General features: G+C 48.4%; 1 protein-coding gene across 8 annotated transcripts in view; it reads left to right on the top strand.

Moving 5' to 3' along the window:
• LOC121445289 (actin-binding LIM protein 3) overlaps positions 1-24,858 on the top strand; it is a 119,705-nt gene extending 94,847 nt beyond the window's left edge. For 2 of the 8 annotated variants that reach the window (XM_041647335.1, XM_041647336.1), the window contains exons 10-24: positions 1,665-1,736; positions 3,595-3,750; positions 5,297-5,326; positions 5,693-5,822; positions 6,498-6,596; positions 8,430-8,477; positions 10,900-11,034; positions 11,599-11,660; positions 12,409-12,556; positions 14,863-14,892; positions 15,391-15,449; positions 17,368-17,428; positions 18,184-18,191; positions 18,684-18,764; positions 22,858-24,858. In XM_041647335.1, coding sequence (XP_041503269.1) covers positions 1,665-1,736; positions 3,595-3,750; positions 5,297-5,326; positions 5,693-5,822; positions 6,498-6,596; positions 8,430-8,477; positions 10,900-11,034; positions 11,599-11,660; positions 12,409-12,556; positions 14,863-14,892; positions 15,391-15,449; positions 17,368-17,428; positions 18,184-18,191; positions 18,684-18,764; positions 22,858-22,971 — 1,233 coding nt within the window. In that variant the 3' untranslated portion in view covers positions 22,972-24,858. The remainder of the gene's footprint in view (positions 1-1,664; positions 1,737-3,594; positions 3,751-5,296; positions 5,327-5,692; positions 5,823-6,497; positions 6,597-8,429; positions 8,478-10,899; positions 11,035-11,598; positions 11,661-12,408; positions 12,557-14,862; positions 14,893-15,390; positions 15,450-17,367; positions 17,429-18,183; positions 18,192-18,683; positions 18,765-22,857) is intronic. The other 6 variants (XM_041647338.1, XM_041647339.1, XM_041647340.1 and 3 more) reach the window with 6 other exon arrangements.
• Positions 24,859-25,810: the final 952 nt, after the last annotated feature.

Below are 25,810 nucleotides of genomic sequence, written 5' to 3'. Positions count from 1 at the left end.
AGATGCAGAGTGTCCCCAGGCACACAGCAGACCAGCTGAGACCCTGGTCCCTCAGAATTTCTGCCCTGTGACTAATGCCAGGAAGGCCTGTGAAGCTGAGTCCCTGGTACTGAAGGAGACGGGGTTTCCCAGACTGCAGGAAGAGGTTGAGCTCCTGGCTTCTTCGTGCTGCAGAAGAGGTTCCTAAGATGTGTGTTGGGGTCGGGGAGCAACACGAGCTCTAACATGTCTTTCTGTTGTCATCTCTGCTGTCAACTTGACCCCTTAAGAATCTCTTACATTACTAGAATCTTCTCAACAACAACAACAAAAAAACCCACAGGTGCACAATTTCTGATCAGCTAATTAACCCTTCTCCTTTGCCATTTCATCCAGTTAATGGCAGAACTGGTCCTATTGATGTGTGATTTCTTTTTACCCATATGGGACTCCCCACTCTGTGTTTTCTAAGGCCTGCTCCCGTTAAAGTACAAGAAGACCTAGCTGTCATTTTTCTCAGTTTCCTGTCTGGAGAATTTCCCAAACCTGAGTTCTCCTTTAAAACCCTGAGACTTTTTGCTGTATCTGTGTGCCACCACCTCTTTAATGTCAGCACCCATTCCTTCTTTTCCTTCCTTTAAAGCAACTTAACTCACTTTCATTTAGCTGAGCTGATTTTAAAATAGAACCTTGTGGCTGCCACGGAGAGAGGAGTAACGCCGGTTAATAAACACGATAGATTCAAGGATAATGAAATAGTTGTTGAAAAATGTCTTTAAAATGCTAGCTCGGGTTGCTGGCACGCTCTTTAATTCAAAGGGGAAATTAAGTGTTGTTGGGACAGCTGTTGATATGTGTTAGCACCACATCGAGAGTCCTCCTCCAGCTAATCAGGGGGCTTGAAACAAAGCGTTCCACTTCATCACTGTGCAGTGTGGTGTCACCAAGTGTTTCAACCTTCATTCATGTCCCCAGATCCACCTCTAGTTCTCATTCATTGCTTGGAGCCCCATTCAGAATGCTTGGAGATGGGTGGAAGCTGAGCAGTCCTGGAGCACGACCTTTTGAACATCGGGAATCTGAGATCTCTAAAATCACATGTATTTCCCCACTGGTCTTTGGTTCAATCTTGACTTTCCCGTTACCGTGCGTTGCTACACTCTCTGATGCACACTATTGGGGCTGGGAGTTGGCCATCCATTATGGCCACTGTGCAGAGGCAGACGTTTTATGTTTTCACTTAAGTTGATGTCAGTTTGCCAAGGGTCCACTGCACAGAATCAGCTTGATTGCACAAGTATGTGAGCTTCCGTTTGCTTCTGCATTGTTTACTAAGCTATCAAGGAATGAATACTAAGCAGTTTTATTCTTTTAAAATAAATACATTATTGGCTGAGATAACCCAAAATGAAGTTTTATGAACAACTCTCTATTTAAAATGACAGCTACAGATAACTAGAAAAAAATTTCATATTCTGCCAGCATCCTGAAGTTCTAGACCTGCTGGACCCCATTCACACGCAGACATTGGTTGAAGGGGCAGAGATGAAAGAGGGAGGACAGAGGTAGCCAGAGTGCTTCAACAGTCCCGCTAAAGTCCTACAAGAGCTGCATTCTCTACTGGCTTCTCCCTACCAAGTCTGAACTTCTGCTTCTCACCCCTCTTGTCTTCATCTCTCCCACAGCATAGACGGACATCTGAAACTTCCATCTCACCGCCTGGGTCCAGCATTGGGTCGCCTAACCGAGTCATCTGCGTATGTATCACTTCTTAGCAGCTGCGGGGCTTTGCTTACCCCTGACCTAGCACCTGAAATGTTTTTAAACCCATTTGGGCCGTGCCTGTTTTATTCTCAGTGGCATACCAAATCTTGAGGATACAGAGGGGATGGGGAGGACGTGGACATTGTTCTCAGACACGCAACCTAGTAAACCAAGAGCCACAGCGGTGGTTTAAAGTTCAAGACAGTGTAATGACAAAAGAAACCATCCTGCAATTCTAAAATAAATCTCAGGCACCTCCTTTCCTATTCCTTAACTGAGACCAGGCAAGACAGCAGCTAGGCGGTCAGAGTGGCAGGTAGAGGTGGAATAATATCAATATATAGGTAGTGTTGTTCAATAAAGAGATGGGAGAAGTGTCGATATACAAAAAAGAGGTGGAGTTGCAACACTAAAGGAGGCCTTTCTAAACATCTGAGAAGTCCAGAAACAAAGTAGACCCCTTACACATGTCTAAGCTCCCGCCTTCAGAACCATTCCCACAGGCAGAAGTGACAAGAGTTAATCTAGATGGCCTCGGGGGTCCTGTGGTTATGTAATACGTGCATTTATTCAGTGTGTGCTGAGCTTCCTGTCTGTGATGAATACTGTGCTCTGTCCTGGAGAGGTGGTGATGGACAGATCTGCTACCCTCTTGACACTGGACATACAGGCCATGGATAATCAGTTGTAACTATGACGAGTAGCAGGAGATAAAGACACTGTGCGCTCTTATGATGCTACCAGTGACGGAAGAGACCTGACCATCTGGAGCCAGTTGAAAAAGGCATCCCAGAGGCAGAAAGACTGAATGACAGGAGGAAGCCAAGGGAAGTGGGTGGCAGAACCAGGGAGTAATGAGATAAGCAGCATGGCTGACCACAGGGCAAAAGAGCCAAGACCAAGAATGTGGGGGTATTGGACACAAAGGACCTGCCGCCAAGGATGGAGGCTCCACACATAATCCTCAAACCTGCCAGGCTAAGGTGGGCTTTGACACCATGGCAGGGTCATTCAGATTCACGTCCAACTTCTTTCTTTGACCCCACACAAGGCCCATTAGTGACACTATTCCCTGTCCTTTCTTCTCCTGGACAAGAGAAAATAAGAAGAGTCAATGCTACGATTTCTACATTGGTCATCACACTGCCATGTGGCTGCCACAGAGAACAAGCTACTTTTTTTCCTTTCTTTTTTGTGGTACTGGGATTAACTTCAGGGCTTTGTGCATGCCAGACAGCTGTTGAGCTCCATCCCCAGGCCAAGACAAGTGACTGTGATCACCGGCTGTACTCATTGCAGATTCCTGTCTAGAACATGTGAGGAACAGGCCCCTGGCACGGAGAATGACACCAGTCACAGCAGAATCACAGGGCTTAGTTTTGGGGACCGATAGTGTGAGAAAGTTATTGGCGAGTGTAAACTGGTCCCCAGAAGAGAGTTGGCTTGGTAAAGATGGCTGCAACTAGGAACATCTTTGCATTGTAGGGCTTAGCATCAGGCATTGTTTCCGAGTAGCATTCAGACCGCAGCCTGTGACACCAGTTATGGGACATTTGTGCCTCGGTTTCCGCATCTAAAGGATAGTATTTATACTTCCTTCAGAGAGGTATTGTGGTATTTAGGAGGGATCATTCTGGTAAAGCCAGAGGCCTCACAAACAATGTTGCTCAATGGGTAACCTCTGGACCCATTCTTCTTCCAACATCTACAGCTCTTCCCTTCGTGCCTAATGGTGCTTTTAGTAGACACTAGAGAACGCTTGATCCTCTCGTGCCTTGGTTTTGTTCTCTCTCCTTCCTCTTCTCTCTCTTATCTTTCTCCTTCTTTCCTGCCTGTTTCCCTCTTCCCCAGGCTAAAGTGGATAATGAGATCCTTAATTACAAAGACCTGGCAGCTCTCCCCAAGGTTAAGTCCATCTACGAGGTGCAACGCCCTGACCTCATTTCCTACGAACCTCATTCCAGATACACCTCCGACGAGATGCTTGAGAGATGTGGCTATGGAGAGGTATTGCATCTTGCCCTCTCTGGGACTCTTGAAAGAGTCAAGGTGCTGCTGGGGTCCCCAGCCAACTTCATTATAGACAGCTTGGCTACCACAGTATGGGCCTCCAGACCCTCCTAACCTGGAATTTACAACTTGTAAATACCGAGAACTTTAATCCCAAAAAACCTGGCTTTAAATAAGGCACTAAATGTGTATTTCCATCATCTAATGGTGAGTAGCAGCACACCCTGTTGACAGGACTAGGCTCTTCATTCTTCCCAGTCCCCACCACGCCCTACTGAACCAGCATGCAAGCTGAGAGCCTAGAACTATGCATTACTTAGGCTGTTGCTTTTCCTACAGCAGCGAAATCTTGCTGATACTCAAGCCCATGTCTCTGATCCCACACCAGGCTCAAAGGACAGTGACATTCCTAAACCCTGGTTAGGCGTGTTCTCTCCGTTGTGAACTGTACTTAAAACCTCATGCCCAGAACAGGACACATATTTATGAAGGTGCAGCATCAAATGGACTTAGAAACCGTTATATGACTGCTAGGTGTGGGGGTGCTCTGGAGAAGGCAGGAGAAGTATCGCAGAATAGATACTGACTAGCCATGTTCCAAGAGATTTTCTCACCCCATTCTAGACCCTTGAGCTATAACAATTGTGCAGCATGATCCTGGCCTGGGAGTAGGCTCCCAGGTACCTGTCCCAGCTCCACCGCTCGCTAGTTTGTGTCCTTGGGCAGCGACAGGGAAACCAACAAGGGCTGGGTTCCATTCGGTTGAAGAGCCCAGGGCTGAGTTTTGGCTCCTAAAAAGGGCCTGGAAAAGTGAACCAAGTATTTGCAGACTCCAATTCTGAAGCTAGAGACCAGGACCCCTGGGTCAGAGCCAATCCCCAGATGGCTTTGGTTCACTCGCAGTGTCGTTCAGAAATGTAAATTAGCTGTCACCGTGTAAATGTTAGGAGATGTCACAGAAACATCCGCCTTTCTTACTTGTCTTAGAAATTAAGAATCTGGTCAACGTTGAGTAGACATTCCAACATGGCTCTGCTCACAGCTGATAACAGCAGCCCAGCTGGGTGAACTGAGTCTCCAGCTGCCGTCTCCAGCTTGCTAGGCCCCTTACCATGCCAGCCCCCCAGTTTACAGCAGTGACCTGGTCCTTGCTCAGCCCTTAATGTGAATACTACTCCCCTAGACTTTGTCTTTGTGACCCACAGAGGAGATGTGAACTAAAAGAGAGAGACGGGGAGGGTTGAGAAAATAGCTCTGAGCTCCAAGTCAGGGAACCTAGGTTCAGATCAAGACTAGCCATTTCCTGAGAGGCCTCATGTGGCCCGGAGCTCTCCCATTAGGAAGGGAGTCTTCCTACCACTTTCCAGCAGTCTGGCATTCTTGAATTCCAAGTGAGGTGTCCTCTGGAGAGGGTCCCCAGAGGCAGTTGCAGGCCTTCTCCTTAACGCCATTTTACCATTTAACCATGTCCTGTCCCTTCCTCTTGCCCTCTTCTCTACCTTCGCTCCCTCCGTGGCTGCCTTCAAATTCTTCACTTTTAAAGTCGCTGGGAACATTATCTCCTTACTCCCAGGTAATTAATCTGATACATAATGTGTTTTAGAAATATATCAAAAGCAGTGTTTGTTTATGATAACCAAGAAGGGCTCCCTGGTCAGTCATCTCCTGTACCACAGGGGCCTGATCCCTTAACCCAAAATGTTAAATCCCACGTGCCTATCAGACCCCTTTATGTCTCTGGACTCGCCAGTCAGACTCCAGACACTGCCCATGGGTTCTAACCAAGGGATCTGAGCAATGCATGAAGGCCTGAGAACTCTCTCCCACCCTCTGCAGGTTGTGTGATGACATAAGCCTCCAGATTCTGTAGCATGCCTCCCCCCACACACTAAAAGACTTGCACCACAGACCTTGCTCACAGCCCCACCTCCTCCCCCAGGACATCTATGAGAACCTGGACCTCCGGCAGAGACGGGCCTCCAGCCCAGGATACATCGATTCCCCCACCTACAGTCGGCAAGGCATGTCTCCCACCTTCTCCCGCTCACCTCATCACTATTACCGTTCAGGTAAGGCAAAGGAAGCCCCTATGAGAATTGAAGAGTCTGGACAGTGTGATTACTTCCTGTCTCCGGGCTTCGGGGCTTTCTGGAAGCCCGTGGCCCCTCTAGTGACTAGTGGACTTAGACTGAGTCCCTAAGATGGTTATGCCACACTGAGAAGCAGCAAGAACGTAGGTAGGGAACTGCCAGGAGAGGGAGTGTCAGGCAGCCCAGTGACCCTGATTAGAGGAAGTTGCCTCCATCTCATTCTTCAGCCTGTAACTACAAGAAGAAATGCATAGCTCCAAGGTTGGGGTCTGGTCTTCACCTGAGGGCACCACTCAGCCAGTTAAAGTATATACAGTCACCCTGAGGTAAGGGAAGTAACAAGCGTTTAAATGGAGAAAATGGGAACCTGAGGGAGGAGCCTATGCAGGGTGGGGTGGGAGGATAAGCCGGTAAAGGTATCTTCTTGGCAGACTCAGACTTTGGGGTCAAATGAGGGGAAAGGTCAGCTCGTTTCTGCTGACGTGGTACGTGAACGCACAAGCTGCTTCCACTCTGGAGCTGAGCACGCTGGGACAGCCAGCCCACCCCACCTCTGCTGCCATCACCTCACTGCTTCCTTCAGTGCTGTCTCATTTAATGCCTGTTTTCTCTGTGCTTCTGTTCTCTCTGGGGACCACTGCCTGCATGCTCCAGGGCCTGAGAGTGGCCGGAGCTCTCCATACCATAGCCAGTTAGATGTGAGGTCCTCCACTCCAACCTCTTACCAGGCTCCCAAGCACTTTCACATCCCAGGTAGGCGCTGCCAGCCCGCCAGCCCCAGCATGAGTGCATGCTCCCTGGGGGTGCCAGATGCCTGAGCCACCTGCTTGATGCTGCTCAGGCACTGAGGAGAAGTCTGTTCCTGGGGGAGCCTTCCCTAATCAACCATCCATGCTAACTCATCCTTCCAGTCCTAACATACCTATGGGCTTTGGTCTCTTCTCCATATAACCAACCTTGATCAGGACCACAAGGAAGGGACAGGGAAGAGAGAAATGTCCAAGATTTGGCTTCTTACATTGCTGATTGACAGTAAAGACAAAATGGGGAAAGGTGCTTGCCTCCGGATTCTTTGGCTTGAACCACGACGCCTGTAAGCTGGTGGTCTGGGGTCCATCCCTTGGCTTCTCTGGGTAGCCAGATAGTATTCTGGTCCCTGAGGTTGCAATTGAGCTCACTCCAGCCCAGATCTTATCTTTGTAGTGAGTATACATAAATGGATTAAGAGAACCAGCTGCCTAGAAAGCTCAATTGTTAGTGTGATACTTGTAATGTGTGGATAGAGATGGTGCATGAATGAAAAAAAAAAAGTTAAAGGGTAATTGAAGATGTTAATAACTACTTTATATTTTATATTAATATACTTTAATATATAGTATATGGTATACCATATTAATATACTGTATTTTATAATAGATCATATAAACAGGGATAAAAAGCCCAGAGCGTTGTACAAGAGCAACTAGAGTAGAGGAGGTTTTGCTAGGTGAGGTGAGACGAAAGAGACTTGGTGGAGGACGTGACATTAAAGTTGTTGATGTGACAATCCTAGAAGAAACACCCCAGGCAGAGGGAGCGGCAGGAATAAAGTCAGGATGCCCAGAGGAGGTGAGAGGAAGCCAGAGGCCTGGTCTTGTAGGTGTGGCCTTATAGGAAACCCTACCATGGATGTTGGAGTTGGCTTTCTATTGCTATGATAAAGACCATGACCGAAAGCAGCTAGGGAGAGAAAAGGGTTTATTTACAGGTTAGAGTCGATCCTACAGGTTATAATCAGTCATTGAGGAAAACCAAGACAAGAACTGAAGAGAGACCATAGAAGAATGCTGCTCACAAGCCTGCTCTACTAGGTGGCCCAGCTTCCTGTTTTATACAACACAATGCCATTTGCCCAGGTGTGACGTTGCCTACAATGGACTGGGTCCTCCAACATCAATCATTAATCGATAAAAGGCCCTCATGGGTTTGCCCACAGGCCAGTCCAATGGAGATAATGTCTCAACAGAGCTTTCCCAGTTCCCAGATGTTGCTATCTTATATCAAGTTGACAAAACTCAACAAGCTCACTGGGTTACAATAGGGCCAGGTCTAGACCTGGCCTTCCAACTTTGTAGCCCCCACTCAGTCACCCTCAAGAACTTATCCTGTTGTTTCACTAATCCCATTCCCAACAGTTCCTGAGGGACCCTGTATGTCTGACTCTAAAGGAGGGCAAGGTAGACAACTCTGCAGCTCCCTGAGGACTCTTGCACGGAGTGAAATGCAGCCGCTAGGGGGAGGAGCAGGGCACACTTCCGGCACCAGGCCCTGCTTAGCCTTCCCCTACCTCCTGCATGCCCATCACTTAACCCACCTCCCTTTCCCTGGTACCATTTGTGTGCATCTGCCCTCTCTCCGACTTTACTGGAACCTGTCAGGTGGGAGTGAAATCTCAGCTTTGGAAAAGGAAACCTGCCTGGGGGAAGATGGTGGCCTCTTGGGGAAAGTTGCTGACTGGCTCTCTCTTCTCAGATCAATTGACCAAGTGCTGTCTCCTCCCTGTCTCTCTCTCTTTCCTCCCCACTGTTCCTTCCTGGTCTCTGGCAGCTGGAGAAAGTAACATCTACCGAAAACCCCCGATCTACAAACGGCATGGTATGGTCAGAGGCAGACAAAGTTTGGCCAAACACGGGGGGGGGGGGGGGGGTGTTAAAACCAATACAGATGGCTCTGCTCAGGTTTCCAGGAATGAGACGATACAAGACCACAACATAGTCCTTCTTGCTACCCCCCATTCCCTTGGGGTGACTTTGTGTGTCCATGTCATTTCAAAAGAACAAGGAATTATTCATGTCCCCTAAATCCTTTCTTACCACCTCCCCAACCTACCTTGCCTGCTCTCTACTGCTCTGAATTCTTTGATTAGAGCAATCCCGGGAAATGCCTGCATCCCTATGAGAGCTGCACTCAGAATGCTGATAATTCAAATTGTTCATTAGAATTCTGTAAGAGGCATAGATTCCTATACCAAACTTGGGGCCTCTGCTTTAAGCTTTTCTGAGTGTAGATGGAAGCTCATAGAAGAGAAAGGAACAGGAAAGCACTTCCTCCTTTCATATTTTGTTTCCCTGGTGCTGGAGGTCAACCCTGGGGCCTTGTGCATGCTAGTCAAGCATCCTACCTCTCGGCTGCTTCCCTGGGCCCTCATTCTCTCATTTATTTGGTGCTTTTTAAACAATGGTCTGTGGAACACCTGTTCCTTGGAAACTAATTTTAAAAATACAGACTCGCTGGCTTTCTCCATGACCCAGACTCTTTAAAATGAGAAAGGCTGGTGCACAGCTGAGGAGTCCTCTCTTAACTCCTGTACCCATGATTCTGCCTGAGCTCCAGTACCAAAGTCGCCCATGCTGGGACTTCCTGCACTCATTAAACCTCAGGTGATTGCGCACAGCTTTCCCTTTGGGGAGGCAGAGAACGACTGCTAGCCTGGCTGCTGGCATTTGCTCACTGTTCTAGTGTGGTAACAGAGGAGAGCATAGGCTTGGATTCGAGCTTGGAGATGGCAGGAACCATCCTGTACCCTGAGCCTAGCTAATCAGATAGATGGAGGAAGGGTCAATACAAGTACAAGTAGTGGCTCTGGCCACCAGAGACCCTGGAGTTGGGGGCGAGGCAGTCTCACTAAGAGGCTTGCCTTAAACTTACTGTATAGCCCCAGGCTGCCTGGTTGTTCTAGACATTCTTGATGGATAGAACTGCAAATATGCACCTCCATGATCTCACTATGATCCTGCATTTAAACAGTCATCTTCCGTTTTTAAAGCCGGTAGAACAGAGGCCCCACAGTGAGATGTAAGCCTGTTGTATCTGTGCATGTGGCTAGAAATAAAGGTGCTCCCAAAGATGGTTTGACCCTCCCAAAGAGCATTAGAAAAGGCCCCCTGAGAACCATGTTTCTTAGGACCTTTCAGGTTTTCTAAGAGGGTTCCAGGAGATAGCAGCAAAGCAGACTCAGGAGTCCAGGATGAAGGTGGCTGCATTATTAAGAGATGGCAAAAACACCACCAACCAATGGAAGGCGTTCAGGACTCAAGTTAAAGGACCAGGTGCAGCAGCAAGGGAGTGATGCACAGTCCTCAGCTGAATGAAAGCCCATTGATGCCAGGACCCTCTGATCTGGTCCTCAGATCATAGACCTTGTCCCTGCTCTGGCCCTCAGATCACAGATCTTGCCTCCCTGTAGCTCTTCCTCAAAGGTGATTGGAGAGCCACACTTGTTTCTCCAGCCCTGCTCTCTGTCCTGTCCGCCTGTCTGCAGTCTACTCCCACTGTAAAGTTACTGCCCTGTGAATACTGTTTCTGGAGTAAGTACCCTGGTCACCTCTGCTACAGGATTACTTCCGGTGGAAGGATGCATGATGCCAGGGAGAACCTGAGCTACCACACCGTCCTAGTACTTAATTTAGAGATGCGGAAGCTGAGACAGAGAGAAGGGTAGCATTTACCCAGGACTGTGTTCAAATCAAGTGGCCTTAGCTGTAACCAGACCCCCACTCTCCTTACTCCCTGTCCAGGGCCCCTTCCTTCGCATGTAGCCTCCTCAAACAGGGCATGAAGACAGCGGACCTAACTCAACAAGTTTCTTGGCCCTGCCTAGCAATTCCTGCCTCGATGTGGTTCAAAGCCATGATAAAGCAGGCTTCAAAGGTTTCAGGAAGGAAAGGGCCAGGCTCACCCGGAAACTTTGAGTTTTACTCTGGAGGATATGGTTTTAATGTATACCATGAGAATCCGTGGAATGTGCAGGAAGAAGCCACAGTCTAGTCAATTCTGGTACACAATGGCTGGGTGGTCTTGATCAAGCACTTTCCCGTCTCTGGCCTCAAATGTAAAATGAGGGGCTAGCCCAGGGCTTCTCCAGCTCAGGTGTTTCATGTCCCAGGCTCTCCTACCCCGAGACCTCTAACCTTAAATAGCCCCTGTCTCCCGGGACTGGAGCTTGACAGAGACATAGAATGGATGCTCCAAGCTGACACTCTGCCTTCTTGAAGTGCTGTCCTCGGGTCCTTTGCAGGTGATTTGTCCACAGCAACCAAGAGTAAGACAAGTGAAGACATCAGCCAGGCGTCCAAGTATAGTCCAGCCTACTCACCAGACCCCTACTATGCTTCAGAGTCCGAGTACTGGACCTACCACGGGTCCCCAAAAGGTAGTATTAACAGAGGCCCAAGGGCCGGTACTCTACCATCCATATGGGGAGCAGTCACCAACTCTTCCCACAATCATTTGTTGAGGATGCTGGGAGGGGATGTGACTGATTCTTACTCCTTCCACAGCGGGTCTTGGGTTCCAGCCCCAGACCCTAGGGATACACTGGGGAGCAAAACATGAGTTCCTAAAGTTAGGAAGGCAACCTAGTGTTTCAAGGTAGAAGATATAAACCTTCCAGATGCCCTGACACCCCACCACACCCCAAGCTGTTCCTTTCTGTTGTGTGGAGGAGTTCCCATCGATATCCACTTGGATGCAACATTTGACTTCACTAATGAATGCCCTTTCTAAACAGAGCTTTATACAAGCTCAGGGGTGGCTTCATTACCTCCTCAGCAGCCTCCACTTAGAGAAAGAGAATGACACAGATCAACCACAATAGGAGGGGGATAGCAGCAGTGAGGATGCCCATGTGAAACCGGGGGATGGAGGGAGGGAGGAAGGGAGCCAAAGGGCTGAGCAGAGAGCATACACTGAAACTAATCTTGCCTGGCCTCTACAGTGCCCCGAGCCAGAAGGTTCTCGTCAGGAGAGGAGGAGGATTTTGATCGCAGCATGCACAAGGTGAGTGGGCTACAGCATCGAATCAAAGACTTAGACTAGTTTTTTTTTTTCATTTGAAAGAACCAAGTTCAAACTCCTCTCAGAAGAAATGCATAGTTGTCAGGCAGTGGTGGCGCATGCCTTTAATCCCAGCACTTGGGAGGCAGAGGCAGGTGGATCTCTGTGAGTTCGAGGCCAGCCTGGTCTACAAGAGCTAGTTCCAGGACAGGCTCCAAAGCTACAGAGAAGCCCTGTCTCAAAAAAAAAAACAAAAACTTCCACATGGTGTTTCCATTATGCTAATAAGCATGTGAGAGGTGACGCAAGCTCCAACATACAGGAAGAGTTGTGTAGGCTATATGTAAATACTATACCACTTTCTACAAGTAACGACTTCAGTGTATGAGGATTCTCATTGCCCTGGAGTCAGGGAGAGTTCCTAAAACAAATGCCCTGTGGCTACTGAAAGATGACTAGGCTTCAGAATAGTTAATTTTTAGGTTTTTAATTTCAAGTAGAATGGGGAGATGAACCAGTGGCTGCAGGCAGAGCAATGCAGTCTTGTCACCAGTTAGATCTGTTTGGGGACGCACCTTCAGAGCCTTACCCAGACCTCAGGACTATTTGGGGAGCAGAGATGAACTCACAGGAGTTCACAAGGAGAGAGAGTTCTGGAAGGGTCAGCAGAGGCTCCTGTCAGGCACAGTGGCTCAGTCATTCTTGATATTGCCCCAATGCCTCCTCCTAACTTCATGTTCCTCCCCACTAGCTCCAGAGTGGGATTGGCCGGCTGATTCTGAAGGAAGAGATGAAGGCGCGGTCAAGTTCCTACGCGGATCCTTGGACCCCTCCACGGAGCTCCACCAGCAGCCGGGAGGCCCTGCATACCACGGGCTATGACATGTCCCTCAATGGCTGTAAGCACTGCACTGTCCTGGCATCTCTTGGCTGCTTGCTTTGGGCCAGGCCCCTGGGAGGCACAGTCACCACATCTAATTCCTCCCTGCAGTAAGAACCCTACATCTGAGCTAGGAAACCGAGGCACAGAAACCCAAAATCACCGAATTTATAGAACTGGATCTCCCTTTCCCTGGGATTGTGTTGGACCATAGCCAACCCCCAGATTCCATCTTTTGATTTAATGAAGGGATCAGGAGAGGCCATGAAGGTAGCCCCAGTCTCTGTCACTTTCCTGACTCTTTTGCCATCCTCCTGAGCCTCTTCTGAGTGTGGAACACAGACTGGGCCATACTGTCCTGAGTAATCACACCCCCTCTTGGACCATCTGGAGCCCTGACTTCTAATTAAGTATATATATATATATATATATATATATATATATATATATATTATTGTCATATGAATGGCTTAAAATTACAGGGCCTCTTTTCTAGGTGATGAACCTCCCATCACTTAGAAGTAAACGAGCAGAACTTTGTCAAGTCCTTTCTCACACAGCTCCTTCCTGTCCTTTGAGAGGTGCACCCGCTCCTTCCTTTCTCACCTCTGTGGAGTTCAGTCCTACCAAGGCTGTCTCCAGACACTGTTTTCTGGGTGATAGAAGGCATTGTTGGTTAATCTACTGTGCTCCGGATCTTTGTAGACAACTCTACTGGTCCTTACAATCCACACAGTGTAGGAAACATTCACTCAATAGATGAGAGAAGTAGCATTTATCCACTTGCCTATGGCCAGAAAACCAGGAAGTGACTAAGCCATGGTCAGACCCGATTTGGAGGGAACCTAAAGTCACAAACTTTCACCTCTTCACCTTGCTAAACCTTGATTTTGGTTAGACTGAAGATGGCATGGAATGGTGAAAAAGTCAATTTTATGGAGTATTATGTGTGGGTTAGGGACTTGCTAAATACCTTTTTAAGAGAGAGAGAGAGAACCCCTGATGTGGGTAATGGGAACTGAACCTGGGTCCTCTACAATAACAATGTATGCTCTTAACCACTGAGCCATCTCTCCTGTTATTGTGCTAAGTATCTTACTGTGTTGTGTGATGTTGTCTTAGTTAGGGTTACTATTGCTGTGATGAAACGCCATGGCCAAAAGCAACTTGGGGAGGAAAAGGTTTATTTGGTTCAGGCTTCTACATCATAGTCCATCACTGAAGGAAGTCAGGGCAGGAACTCAAGCAAGAAAGGCAGGAGCTGATGCCGAGGCCATGGAAGGGTGCTGCTTACTGGCTTGTTCCTCGTGGCTTTCTCAGCCTGCTTTCTTTTTTCTTTTTATTCATGACAGGGTTTCTCTGTAACTTTGGAGCCTGTCCTGGAACTAGGTCTTATAGACCAGGCTGGCCTCTAACTCACAGAGATCCACCTGCCTCTGCCTCCTGAGTGCTGAGATTAAAGACATGCGCCACCACCGCCTGGCTTACCCTGCTTTCTTAAAGACCCAGAACCACCAGCCCAGGAGTGGCACCACCCGCAGTGAGCCAGACCCTCCCCATCAATCACTAATTAAAAAAAAAAAGTCCTACAGGCTTGCCTACAGACCATTCTTATAGAGGCATTTTCTCAATTGAGGTTCTCTCCTCTCAGATTACTCTGGCTTGTGTCAAGCTGACATAAAACTAGCCAGCACATATGCATTCTTCACAGTATCCCTACAAAGGCTAGACTGTCACTCTCATTTTACAAACAAGAAACTGAAGGATGATTAAATAATTTGACTGATAGAATATATAAAGAGCAGAGAGCCTGTATGCACCGTTTCCCTGCCTAACCCACGTGGGGCGCTGGTTTCCATTTCTGGCTCTGGCTCTGCAGGGCACCAAGACTGCTTCAAATTCACCTGTTGATTAGGGGTGCAACTGAGTGAAAAGGAATGGCCTAACCTGTGTGAGGCCCTGTTCACCGGCACAATACATAAAAACGTATGGAAACAGTCATACATGCATACCTACGTGCATGCATGCATGTATACATACAGATCCCAGGTTCATCGATATAACAAATATCCCAGAGGATGTATTCCCTGACAGGTGCTAAGAACTGGGGCAGGTCGGGGGTGCAGCGGGGAGGATAGGAAGAGTGGTATTTAGATTCGACAACAGGAAACTGGCTATCTGGAAAGGAGTGCTGACTGAGCTTCCCCCACTTCCTAGCAGACAGAGTCTTTGAGTATGAAACCGTGTTTCTTTGTAAGCGATAAATGTCTCCACCGTGCCCTTCTGTACCCGTGAGCACTAATCTGGACTTTTCTCCCTTTGCAGCTCCTCGTTCACACTACCTGGCTGACAGCGGTATGTTCTGCCTGCCCCACCATAAGCCCCTAGGTCTTGTAAGGACAGAGCCATGGCAATCACAGCTCCCCATAGCTCTAATACAGAGTCCTAGTATAAGTTAGTCCACCCATCGTCATTGTCGGATTGTGGGTCTCCACTTGGGGTACTCCCAAAGGGAAGGAAAGGTCATATGTCTCTTGCACCCACCTGAGAACCTGCCTTTCTGGTTCTGAGCTTAACTCCAATTCTGAGACCTGTGGTCAAAACACAAGCATCTGTCCTAAGAGGATAGATGTGTACAAACCAAGGCTAGAGCATATAAAGAGGTGCTTCTGGTTGGCCTAGAATTCTGCTGGAGCAGGGTTCCCCAAAACAATCTGGGGAACTTGCAGAGAATTTGGCATCCCCTGGATCCCACCCCACTTCCCACTAGGTCGAGGGTAATATTGGTCAAATGTCCCCCAGGGAGAGTAACCTTGACTCGGGGATCTGACCGTTGTTCTGGCTCCTTTTTAGATCCCCTCATCTCCAAATCTGCCTCACTGCCTGCCTACAGGAGAAATGGGCTGCACAGGGTAAGGGCCGTGCTGGGAGCTTCTGCCCCAGATGCTCACACTCCAACCCCTATGGACTATACAGGGTAAGGGGGCCGTGCTGGGAGCTTCTGCCCCAGATGCTAACACTGTAACCCCCGGGACGACCTGGAGAACCGAGAAGAGGCTTTGGGGTGGACGTAGGGTTGCTGGAAGTGGTGGTAACTTCCCACCTCCCCTCTGGTCACCCAGTAGAGAGAGGTCCCAGGGAGAATCTGGTGAAGAACTCTGTACCACACACTGGCTTTGCCAGTGCCAACTAACTTCACACCCCAGGCAAGGTCGTCACTAATGTGAAACCCATTTTGTGGGTGGAGCAATAAAGGCAAAAAGAAGGGAGCTGCATGCTTCAGTTCTCTCACCCAGTGAGAGGGAGAGCCAGGATTCAAGCCTTCTGGGCTCTTGAGCAGTTCAGAAAACCTCCATTTAAATAGTGAGCTAGTTAAAGACTGGAGGCGGGGGGGGGGGGGCGGGGGGGGCAGGTCTGTCACTGAACAAGTGTTGGGGGCAGGACGCAGAGACAAGTATTGAGTTTTAAGCCCTGACTAAGAGCCACTGTTCCAGGTTCTGAGGGTCAACTCTACAGCGAAGAAAGTCACTATTCCTGTGAAGTTCACAGTTCTAGTTAGAAGATGAACAAGAAGTAAGAAAATGTAGCCGTTGGGTGGCCAGAGGTGCCAAATCGAGAAAAAATAGCCAGGGGGGTAGAAAGTTTATAAGACAGGAATAAATTTAAACAAAGGTCTGAGAGCAGTATGGGGAGGGACCTCGACACTTGAAGATCTGCAAGAGCCTTTTAGACACAGAGAAGTATAACACCTAAGTCCATGCTCCAGAGGAGAGCCTCGGTCCCAGGTCACATGGCCAGAATGGAAAGAGGGAGGGCCGGAAGTCAGATGGAAATATCACTAGAAGCCATATACCTCAGGAAGGAACTTCAGAGGGGGCCTGTGAACCCAACTTGGATTTTTAGATGGATCTGTCTGTCAGCTGTGTAGAGTAAACACTGCAAGCAGGTCAAGAGTGGGAGCCGTAAACCTACTTATGGCTTAAGACCATCTTAGGGTGGGACCCGTAAAGCGGTAGGGCACCGCTGGAGAGGATGGTATATACGGCCTTTGCCTACAGAGAAGCCTGTCTTCAGTGCACTTGGATCAGCACTCATTCATTCAGCAGATTTACTCAAAGCCTCCTCCCACATGCCAGGTTCTTCTCGGAATGCTTGGAACCTGTAGTTGATCAAAACAGAAGATCTCTGTCCAGGGTCTAGGAAGACGGCTCAGTGGTTCAGAGCACAAGCTACTCTTGTAAAGGACCCAGGTTCGGTTCCAAGCATCTACACAGTTGCTCACAACTCTCTATAACTCCAGTTCCAGGGGCTCCAAGGGCTTTTTCTAGCTTCCACGGGCACTAGTTACACACACACATGGCGCACGAACATACCTACAAGCCAAACACTCATATACACTTTTAAAACTTCCCTGTCTCTTCAGAGTGTATATTCTTGTAGGGGAAAACAAAGTATTAATAAGTAACAACAGGAAATAAATCCATATACAACGTTGGAAGACAGTATTATAAAAAAAGAAAACGGGTGAGCAGGATAAAGAAGGTTGAGATTTCATGGAAGGGGTGACTTCCAGTTGCTAATAGGGCTGTCTCTCAGGGAAAAACTTGTACTAAAGGGCCATTCCACTGAATTAGTGGACCCGTACTGGTTGCCCACTGCATGCTGGGACTAAATTGCAGGAAGAGCTACATTTCCCTAAGTTGAGACTGAGATCACTGAAAGAATCCCAAGAGTCCCGTGCCTCGGGCCTGGTCCACATTCTGGAGGTAAGCAAGTGCTTCTGGGAAGCAGTGGGCTTCTCAGGCCAGCCCAGCTCTTTGTTCCCTACAGACACCCAGCGCCGACCTCTTCCACTACGACAGCATGAACGCGGTCAACTGGGGCATGCGAGGTGAGCACTGCTGGCTGGAGCTGCAGGGGCAGGCCATCCCGAGACTTCCCAGAGACTCCCGATAGAGCACTGACTGTTGCTTGACCTGCAGACCATGGCTACTGGGTCTGTTCCCAGGATGGGCTCTGTCTAAACCCTGAGTTCCCACTCCCTGATGCTTCCACTCTCTCCTTTTCCTACTCTTCCCTCATCCTCTCTAGTCCCCAACCTTGGGTGCTTTCGAGGCCATCTGTCCCATCCGGGCTCTCAGAGCATCTGAAAAGTGCTGATTACCCTGTAGTACTGGGCTAACGCTTCCAGTCAGACATGGTAGAGGGAAACACAACTGTGCAGTGTTCCCAGAAAATCCCCCATGAGATTCTCTTCCAGGAAGACTCTCATGCCAGACTCCCCTGGCTGCTTGGAGTAGGCCCTGGCTTGAATGGCCATGACACGGCCTCCAAGGGCCCCTAGATGATGGAGATCATGTCCCCAGGCTCCATTACCTCAGATCCTTCCTCCTATTGCACCTCAAAAACTACTTTCCTCACAAAACCATCTCAAGAACAGCCAGCCCCTCCCACCTCCAGCCACCTACCATGCTCACACCAGCACTGAAGCTCCCCATGATAAACTCAGGAAGAGAGGGATTCCCATAGCTTAGAGCAATCGCTGTGTGGAAACCAGATCCACAGGACATTGAGACAGAAGCCAAGGTAGTGATGTACAGCCCAGAGGCAGGTTCTGGTTGGTACATGTCTCTTTTCTCTTTGCAGAATACAAGGTAAAGAACACATAGACCCTGGGGTCTCCAGGATTCTGGGAACCACTACCTTGGGGAGCAGCAAGAGGATGGCAGCACCATCTATGCAGGGAAGAAGCATAGATGAAAACCCTTTCAGGACTAACATTGTCTCCCCTCGGCCCATTGTCCCTGATTCTCCCTTAAGTCTTCTCTAACCCTTTTCCTGTCCCTAAAGACTCTAGGACACCAGAGGGCCCAACTGGGCGGCTCAACAGCCACCAACTATTAGACACATTCAGAAGGCCTTGGGCCTGCATTAATGTGAAGTGCCACCACCAAGCTTATCTTTAGCAACGTTAGGACACTCTGGGGACCATGCCAATCCAAGGAGGGCAGACCCAGCCCTTCCTCCTGACTAAGTGTCTGGCCTTAGTGGATAGAAAAAGGAGCCCAGGGTCAAACTGAAGCTGGAAGAGACAAACTTACCACCCCCCACACACCCAAGCGAGACATGCCCGCCTTTCTCCTTAGATCTACCCATATGAGCTGCTGCTGGTGACAACAAGAGGAAGGAACCGGCTGCCAAAGGATGTGGACCGGACGCGCTTAGAGGTATGGACTGGCATGTCCAATTTGCCGAAGTTGTAGCATGACCTTGTCGTCTATAAAGTTCACACTCAAGAACCTGTTTACTTTTTTTAAAAAATCTCAAGAAAACTCTCCTAGTGTTTTAAGTTTAAAGTTTTGCATTAGAGCTCCATTCATAGCAATTTCAGGGCACAGTCTGAACGTGTCTGGCACTGTACAACCCTGAGGAAGACGTTTGGGTTGAAGAGAACCCATAGTTGCCAGAACCGACCCCACTTGGGGACAGAATGAGTCATTTAAGGACCCATTGAAGCTTGTTGCAAGAGCAGAGACTCGAGCAAGCTTCCACAGCCCAACTGCTGTGCCGTTCTGAGCTGTCCCCTCTCCAGCTCAGTCGGTGCCTGTGGTGCACAGCTGCCAGTGTCCTCACGGGAGGCAGATGTTCTGTCTGCAGAACAGCAGCTAGGTCTGGTCCCTGTGCACTCAGGGCTGCACTAGAGCCAGGTCTTGTGATGGGTGTGAGGAATGGGGCAAATGGCACTGCTTAGAGGATGAAAGCATAAAGAAGTCCCACGTTCCAAACCGGCATTTTGCTTCTGCCATCACTAGGTGGGCAGCTTCAGCCAGGTGATAACACAGCTGCAGCTGTGTGAATATGTCAGGCTAACACTTCCCTCAAGCTTCCAAGAGGAGCAAATGAGGATATCAAGCCCTGGGCAGAGTTTGGCAATGCGCCAAGGATTAAGTGATAGCTAGATGTTAGGATGCTGCTATTCAAAGCATGTCACTAAGTCCTACTTGCTTGACACGGACGTGCAGGAAGGGGTAGGTAAGGTTTGGATGGGAGGGAAGCATCATGAGCAGTTGAAGCAGTATGGATAAAAAGTGCAGAGCGGCCCTGGGCATGGCACTGGGTAGTACAGATCATTTAGCATGGAGTGCACACCCCAGGCTACCTCTGACCTGGAACTTGAATTACCCTGTCTCATGATGTGTCCTTCCTGCCTTTCCATGGCTTTGACTCTTCCTACATGCCCTTCCCATCCTGTGACTGTCTCAGATCTTAGGACCTTGCTCTACAGACCACAGTACCCAAATCCTTCCCAAGGCCTCTCCTAGGATGGATCACATGCCTGGTCCTCCAGCCTCCCCTTACCTTCATCAAGCACAGTTCAACATATCTCACCCTCGTTAATTTCAATCCCTCGGCCAGACCCTGAGTTTCCCATGGGAAAGACTGTCTGTCCTGCACCATGGGACCTGGTTAGGAAAGATGTCAGAACACATTTGTGGACTAGAACGCAGGCTTCCTAAAGAAGTGCATGGGAACCAGCTTTGCTTTGATGCTTAGAAATTCACCCAGGGTAGAGGCAGAAGGGGTGGGGGTGGGGGATGCTGCAAGTGAGCCACGAAGCTCTGTAAGTATACCCAGTTCTAACGTCCTGAGTTAGCAGCCCAAGAACCTTGGGTGATTTATTCACATCTTCCTAACAAGGGACTTCAGGTGCCTGATGGTGCTGAAGGGGACAGCTCCCCGCCATCTCTAAAGAGCCGCTAAAGCATCTCCAGGGAGCTCCAGTTTCCCGGAGCATCAGAACCACCCAGTGAGCATGCATCACACATCGTTCTCACCCCAAACCAGATAAATCACAGCCTGGGGAAGGAGCTCAGGTCAATCCACCATGGCTTTTAAATCGCCCAGGGATGTCTAAAATGTAGTGCTGAGTTAGAAACACTGCCCCAGCCTCTGCACCAGCTCTAGACCCTATGTATCCTCAAGAAGTTCAGAGTCCAGAAGTTCATTTATCCAATAAATATTTATCATAACTCTGTTAAAGAGCTAGCAAGATAGCTTAGTGGGTAAAAGTGCTGGCCACGCAAGCCAGGCAACCTGAGTTCAATCCCTAGAAAGCACAATCCCTCTAAACATGCTCTGTGACATGTGCACCCCCAGACACACATTACATATGTACACACAAAATAATAGCAAGTCAAGTTTATAATTTAGAAGTTTATTATAGGTGCTAAATGTTGTTCTATGTATTTACATGTGTCTGTGAATCAGAGACCCTGATCTCTTAGAGCTTGCATTCTTGTGTGAGAAAACAGACACTAAAGGACACAAATGAAAAACAAATGTGACGCTGTGCTAGCAGGTGATACGGGGAAGGGTAAAAAGCCAAAGAAGGACAGGACACGGAACTGGGAGTTAGGAGAAGCGAGCTGTGGTTGCAAATAAACTGACGAGAGTAGGTCTCGCCTGCTATGTGACATCTGAGCAAGTTATCCATGCTTTTGTGAGCACTTTCTGGGCAGAGGAGACAGCCAGTACTGAGGCTTTAATACATAAGTGAGCTGTGTGTGGTAGAAGATATCAATAGGTGAGTGAGGCTGGGACCACAGAGCACAGAAGATAAGAGGAGAAGGAAGTAACATCACAAGTGGAGATGGAGTCGTCTGTTTAACCGATTCTCAAAGAACTCACACCGTGCTAAAAGTGAGTGAATCAGGCATGTCCATGAACTCTGTGCTCAAGAGTGAACTAGTTCACTCTTGCCATCCCAATGAAGTAGGTGCAGGAATAGTCCCTTCTTCTAGAACTGGAAACTGAGGCTTGGAAGGATTGCCCATTTGCCCAAGGCTATACATCCATGTCTATCTAAAACTGTGCTAAAATATTAGCTCGCGGTGGCAATAAGTCAACAAACTGGCTAATTGTTGTGTGGCTGTATGCATAAATCTCACTGGGTGTCCTTCAATACCCAATGAAGATACTAAATGCTCAGAGAATCCAGGAAGCTTGCAGTCAAAAGATAGGCCATATATTTTCTTTTTTTAAAAAATATTTATTTATTTATTATGTATACAATATTCTGTCTGTGTGTATGCCTGCAGGCCAGAAGAGGGCACCAGACCCCATTACAGATGGTTGTGAGCCACCATGTGGTTGCCGGGAATTGAACTCAGGACCTTTAGAAGAACAGGCAATGCTCTTAACCTCTGAGCCATCTCTCCAGCCCTTAATGATATTTTATGTACACTGGTGTTTTGACTGCATGTGTGTCTATATGAGGGTATCAGACCCTCTGGAACTGGAGTTACAGACAATTGTGAGCTGCCATGTGGGTGCTGGGAATTGAACCTGGGTCCTCTGAGAGAGAAGCCAGTGCTCTTAACCACTGAGCCATCTCTCCAGCCTATATTTTCTTTTAAAATAAACTTTATTATAAAAAAAACACACAGAATTGATCAGACCAAGTGTATACATCTCAGTGATTTTCTGTACAGCTAGAATAGCCATTCTGAAGCTGTGGAGCTCCACACTGGGTTGACACTTGGAATGCACTTACTTCCCTTTTAAACTTGATTTTTAATCTCATTTTGAAAATGTTTAGACCTCCAGGAAAAGTGTATGAATAGGAAAATGAACACCCACCTACCCTTCACCTAAATCTATCAATTCCTAATATTTTACTACATTTTAAATGACATATACTTCTAAGTCTAAGGGCTTTTGACATGAGCCTTCAAGATTTCTGAGAACAGAGAAGAACGGAAATTAGAAGGGAGGATGGGAACCTGCTGTGAAATGCAGAAGAGTGTTTGCTTATATGGCAAACTCATTTCCATACACGGAAAAGAAAGGACACTCCAGTGGGTAGAGAAATATAAGCAGTGAGGTTTCTTTTTTTCCATTCTTCTGATGAGAAGCCTGCTAAGTCATTTTTAAAAGTATCAATAAGAGTCAGTACACCCTGAATCCTTGGGTGTACCCCTTTTTTCTCCCAAAGGGGAGTTGGGTAGCATTAATCACATGTACTTATGGACATAGATACATGGAACATGAATTTATAAAGGGGAGGCCAATGTACAAATCGAGCTTGGAAAAAGTCAACACCCAGCAGAGCTCGAAGCAAGGGAAGCCTCTACAGCCAGCATGCATACCTCCAGAGGTCCCCCAGGAGGGCCTCCTGCCCCTCAATCCATTCATCATACACCACACAACTTCCTTGCTCTGACCCTGGGCCAGGCCCAGGGAACCTGCAGTGAAGTACAGAGACCTCTGAACCCACAACTCGCATCCTCATGCTGCCTGTGTTTCCTCCACACCATGCAGCGCCACCTGTCCCAGGAGGAGTTCTATCAAGTCTTTGGCATGACCATCTCCGAGTTCGAGAGACTTGCCCTCTGGAAGAGGAACGAACTGAAGAAGCAAGCCCGGCTGTTCTAGGCGTAGGCTCTATACATATAGATGCATTTATATAAAGATGTATGTAAATCTCTATCCTGACGTGCGATATAATCCTCTTGTATAATGGGACACAACATGCTGCCTGCCATGAGACTTGCTTTTCTGTACTGTCAGGCGAGCCCACATCGTCGAGGTATTTTTATGCTCCTTACTTCTCTTTTCTAAGTACTGTGGGACCTGGGAAGGGATTTGAAGGGACTCCATCCTTTTACTGGGATCCTTTTTATACTGAAACATCTGTCCCACCTTGAGTCCCCAAGGTCTAACTCTCCTTTTGAAAGGTGCCTGGAGGGATCTCTACTCCCTGCTTCAGGACCATCTCCCAGTCTCCAGGGCTGATGCTGACCTTCCAGTTTTCACTGTGGTCACAAATGGGCCCTCTGGTGGAAAGGCCACCGTGATCCACCCAAATCAGTGAGCACCTCGGAGGCCTCTTGAAGAATTTTCTCCACACCTCCAAATAGGAGCTAAGTGCTCTGTGGGGTGATGCAGTTAGATATGTGGGCCTCGAATCCATTCCTTACATCAGTACAGAGTGGATGGGCCCTGGCCTCTCCTCAGCGCAGCAACCCCTCCTCCTTCGACCCTTGGTCCTGACCACACTCCCTCGTGCAAATCTAGAATTCGTGGTAGAAAAGGAAAACGGCACTTCCCTTCCCCCTACCACCTCCAACTGGCTCCTCTCCCTGCCCCACAGTGGTTCCAGCACACACTCCCACCCTTCCCCCTTTATAGGAGAGGCCATTGTTGCAGCCTGTACTCTTCAGCCTTATTACAGTCTATGTGCCTGATGACCTACACACCACAGGGCTAATGTTCCCACCATAGCTCCAGCAAGCATCCGAGATAGACACCCCCGCCCCTGTCCAGGGAAAATAGGCCACAGCCCAAAGAAAAATCTTGGCCTATGCTACTGGTCCCTCCCTAGATGGCAATGCATTCATATTGAACCCACACACACACCCATCCCCTTGGGTCTGCTACAACATTGGTTGCATCTCCCAGGGGAAGCTTTTAGAAGCGTTGGATGTTGAGGGGATTCCAGAATGAGGCATTGAGCAGCCCTGCTCATGCTCTGCCGCCAGAGACCTCAGGGACTGGACTCTTTCTCTTCCTGCGACAGGTGAAAACAGAACCTTCTCTCACCACCCCTGCTACCATTCTGAGCTGTTTACTGGTGGCCGCTCTTCCTTCTTGGAGATGCCTGCGTCACACTCTTTGGGGGTCATAGAAGAAAGATGGAGAAGTGTTAAAAAGACAAGGATGGTGCTCGAAATGCTGGTGATGTGGCATAGCAAATGTACAGCTGATTGCAGCAAACCCTTCCTGGGCACCTGCTGAATGCTGAGCACGGAGTGGGGGAGGGGGAGGGGCACTGGGATGAATCAAAGAGGGCCCTAGTTTCAGGGGCACGCCTAGTAATAGGAGTCCTGGTAAGACGTACCAGACATATCGGATGCAAGGCAGAAAGTGACGGACGGAGGCCTGAGAAAGGATGTGTGACGTGACGTTGCTGAAGGTGTGTGCAGCTGGTGCAGACCAAGGAAGCTTCTAGATGAGATTGCTTGTGAGCAAAACCAGGAAGGATCTGAGGAATCTGCGAGTTGGAAGGGTGACAGGGTGGAGGGATTATGAAGGAAGTCTAATGTACTCTCATTTAAAAAAAAAAAAAATGTCACCTCCCTGCAACTTCTCTTTTTGGCCAATGTCTTTCAACTTTCCTGACCCTTTAGAAACGTCCCCAGCCAGATGCAATCATTGAGATTGCCTCATTGTCACTGGTTAACGACTTGGGAGATTGAAGGGCTTTTGTTATTGTTGTTGGATATTTTTGTTTCCCATAAAAGCACATCATTTCAACCCAAACCCATGTCCTCTTGTCTTTTGGAGTGGGGGGAGGAGTGAGTAGCTGGCATAGGAACAAGCTGACTATGCACAAAAGTAACTAAGGACCAGGACTGGAGTCACTGAAGTTCTTAAGGCAAAAAAAAAACCTTAATTCAGTGGGTCTCAGCCTCCCTAATGCGATGACTCCTTAATACAGTCTCCTCGTGTTATGATGACCCCCAACCATAAAATTATCTCACTGCTACTTCATAACTGTAATTTTCCTACTGTTATGAATTGTAAATATCTGCTATACAGGATATCTGATACAAGACCCCTGTGAAAGGGTCGTCTGACAACCCCTAAAGGGGTCAAGAACCACAGGTTGAGAACCACTGCCTTAGTTCAATCAATAAGCCTTACAGGAAAAGAAATCCAGAGATGGCAGTACACGCTTACTATCCCAGTTCTGGGGAGGTGGGCACCATTGGATACCTACAGCTCCTGTGCTAGCCAGCCTTGCCTGATTGGCAAGTCCCAAGTCCTGCTGAGAGAGCCCTGTCCCAAAACACAAGGTAGAAGCATCTGACTAACAACACCCAAGGTTGTCCTCTGTCCTCCATGTATGTACCATGCACACATACACACAAACAGACAGGGTCAACACTATGTGGCTTGTTCTTTGCAGAATGCAGGGTACTTGAGATAGCAGAGGGGGTTTCAGTCACAAATAAGACTCTGTAACCAAGGTCGTGTTAAATACCACCAGTGTGCCTATGCAAAGGACTAAAGGCACATCCTCTCATTTAGGCCTCTTAGCAACCCAACAGGTCGCCATAGTTAACACCCCCATCTCACAGATGGAACCACTTTGAAGATACATAATTACTACCAGGAGGGCCAGGAGTCCTCTCGGCCTGTCTAACTGGACAGACCAGCTTCCCATTCCTAGCAGGTAAGTCCCTTTTACCTGCAAGTCCAAACTGCCTTC

The sequence above is a fragment of the Microtus oregoni genome, unplaced genomic scaffold (assembly GCF_018167655.1).
Source record: "Microtus oregoni isolate MIOR12 unplaced genomic scaffold, Mior012 000172F_ref0000184, whole genome shotgun sequence".
Classification (NCBI taxonomy): domain Eukaryota; kingdom Metazoa; phylum Chordata; class Mammalia; order Rodentia; family Cricetidae; genus Microtus; species Microtus oregoni.
The sequence above is the reverse complement of the archived record's forward strand: the minus strand, read 5'-3'. Positions and strand labels throughout refer to the sequence as shown.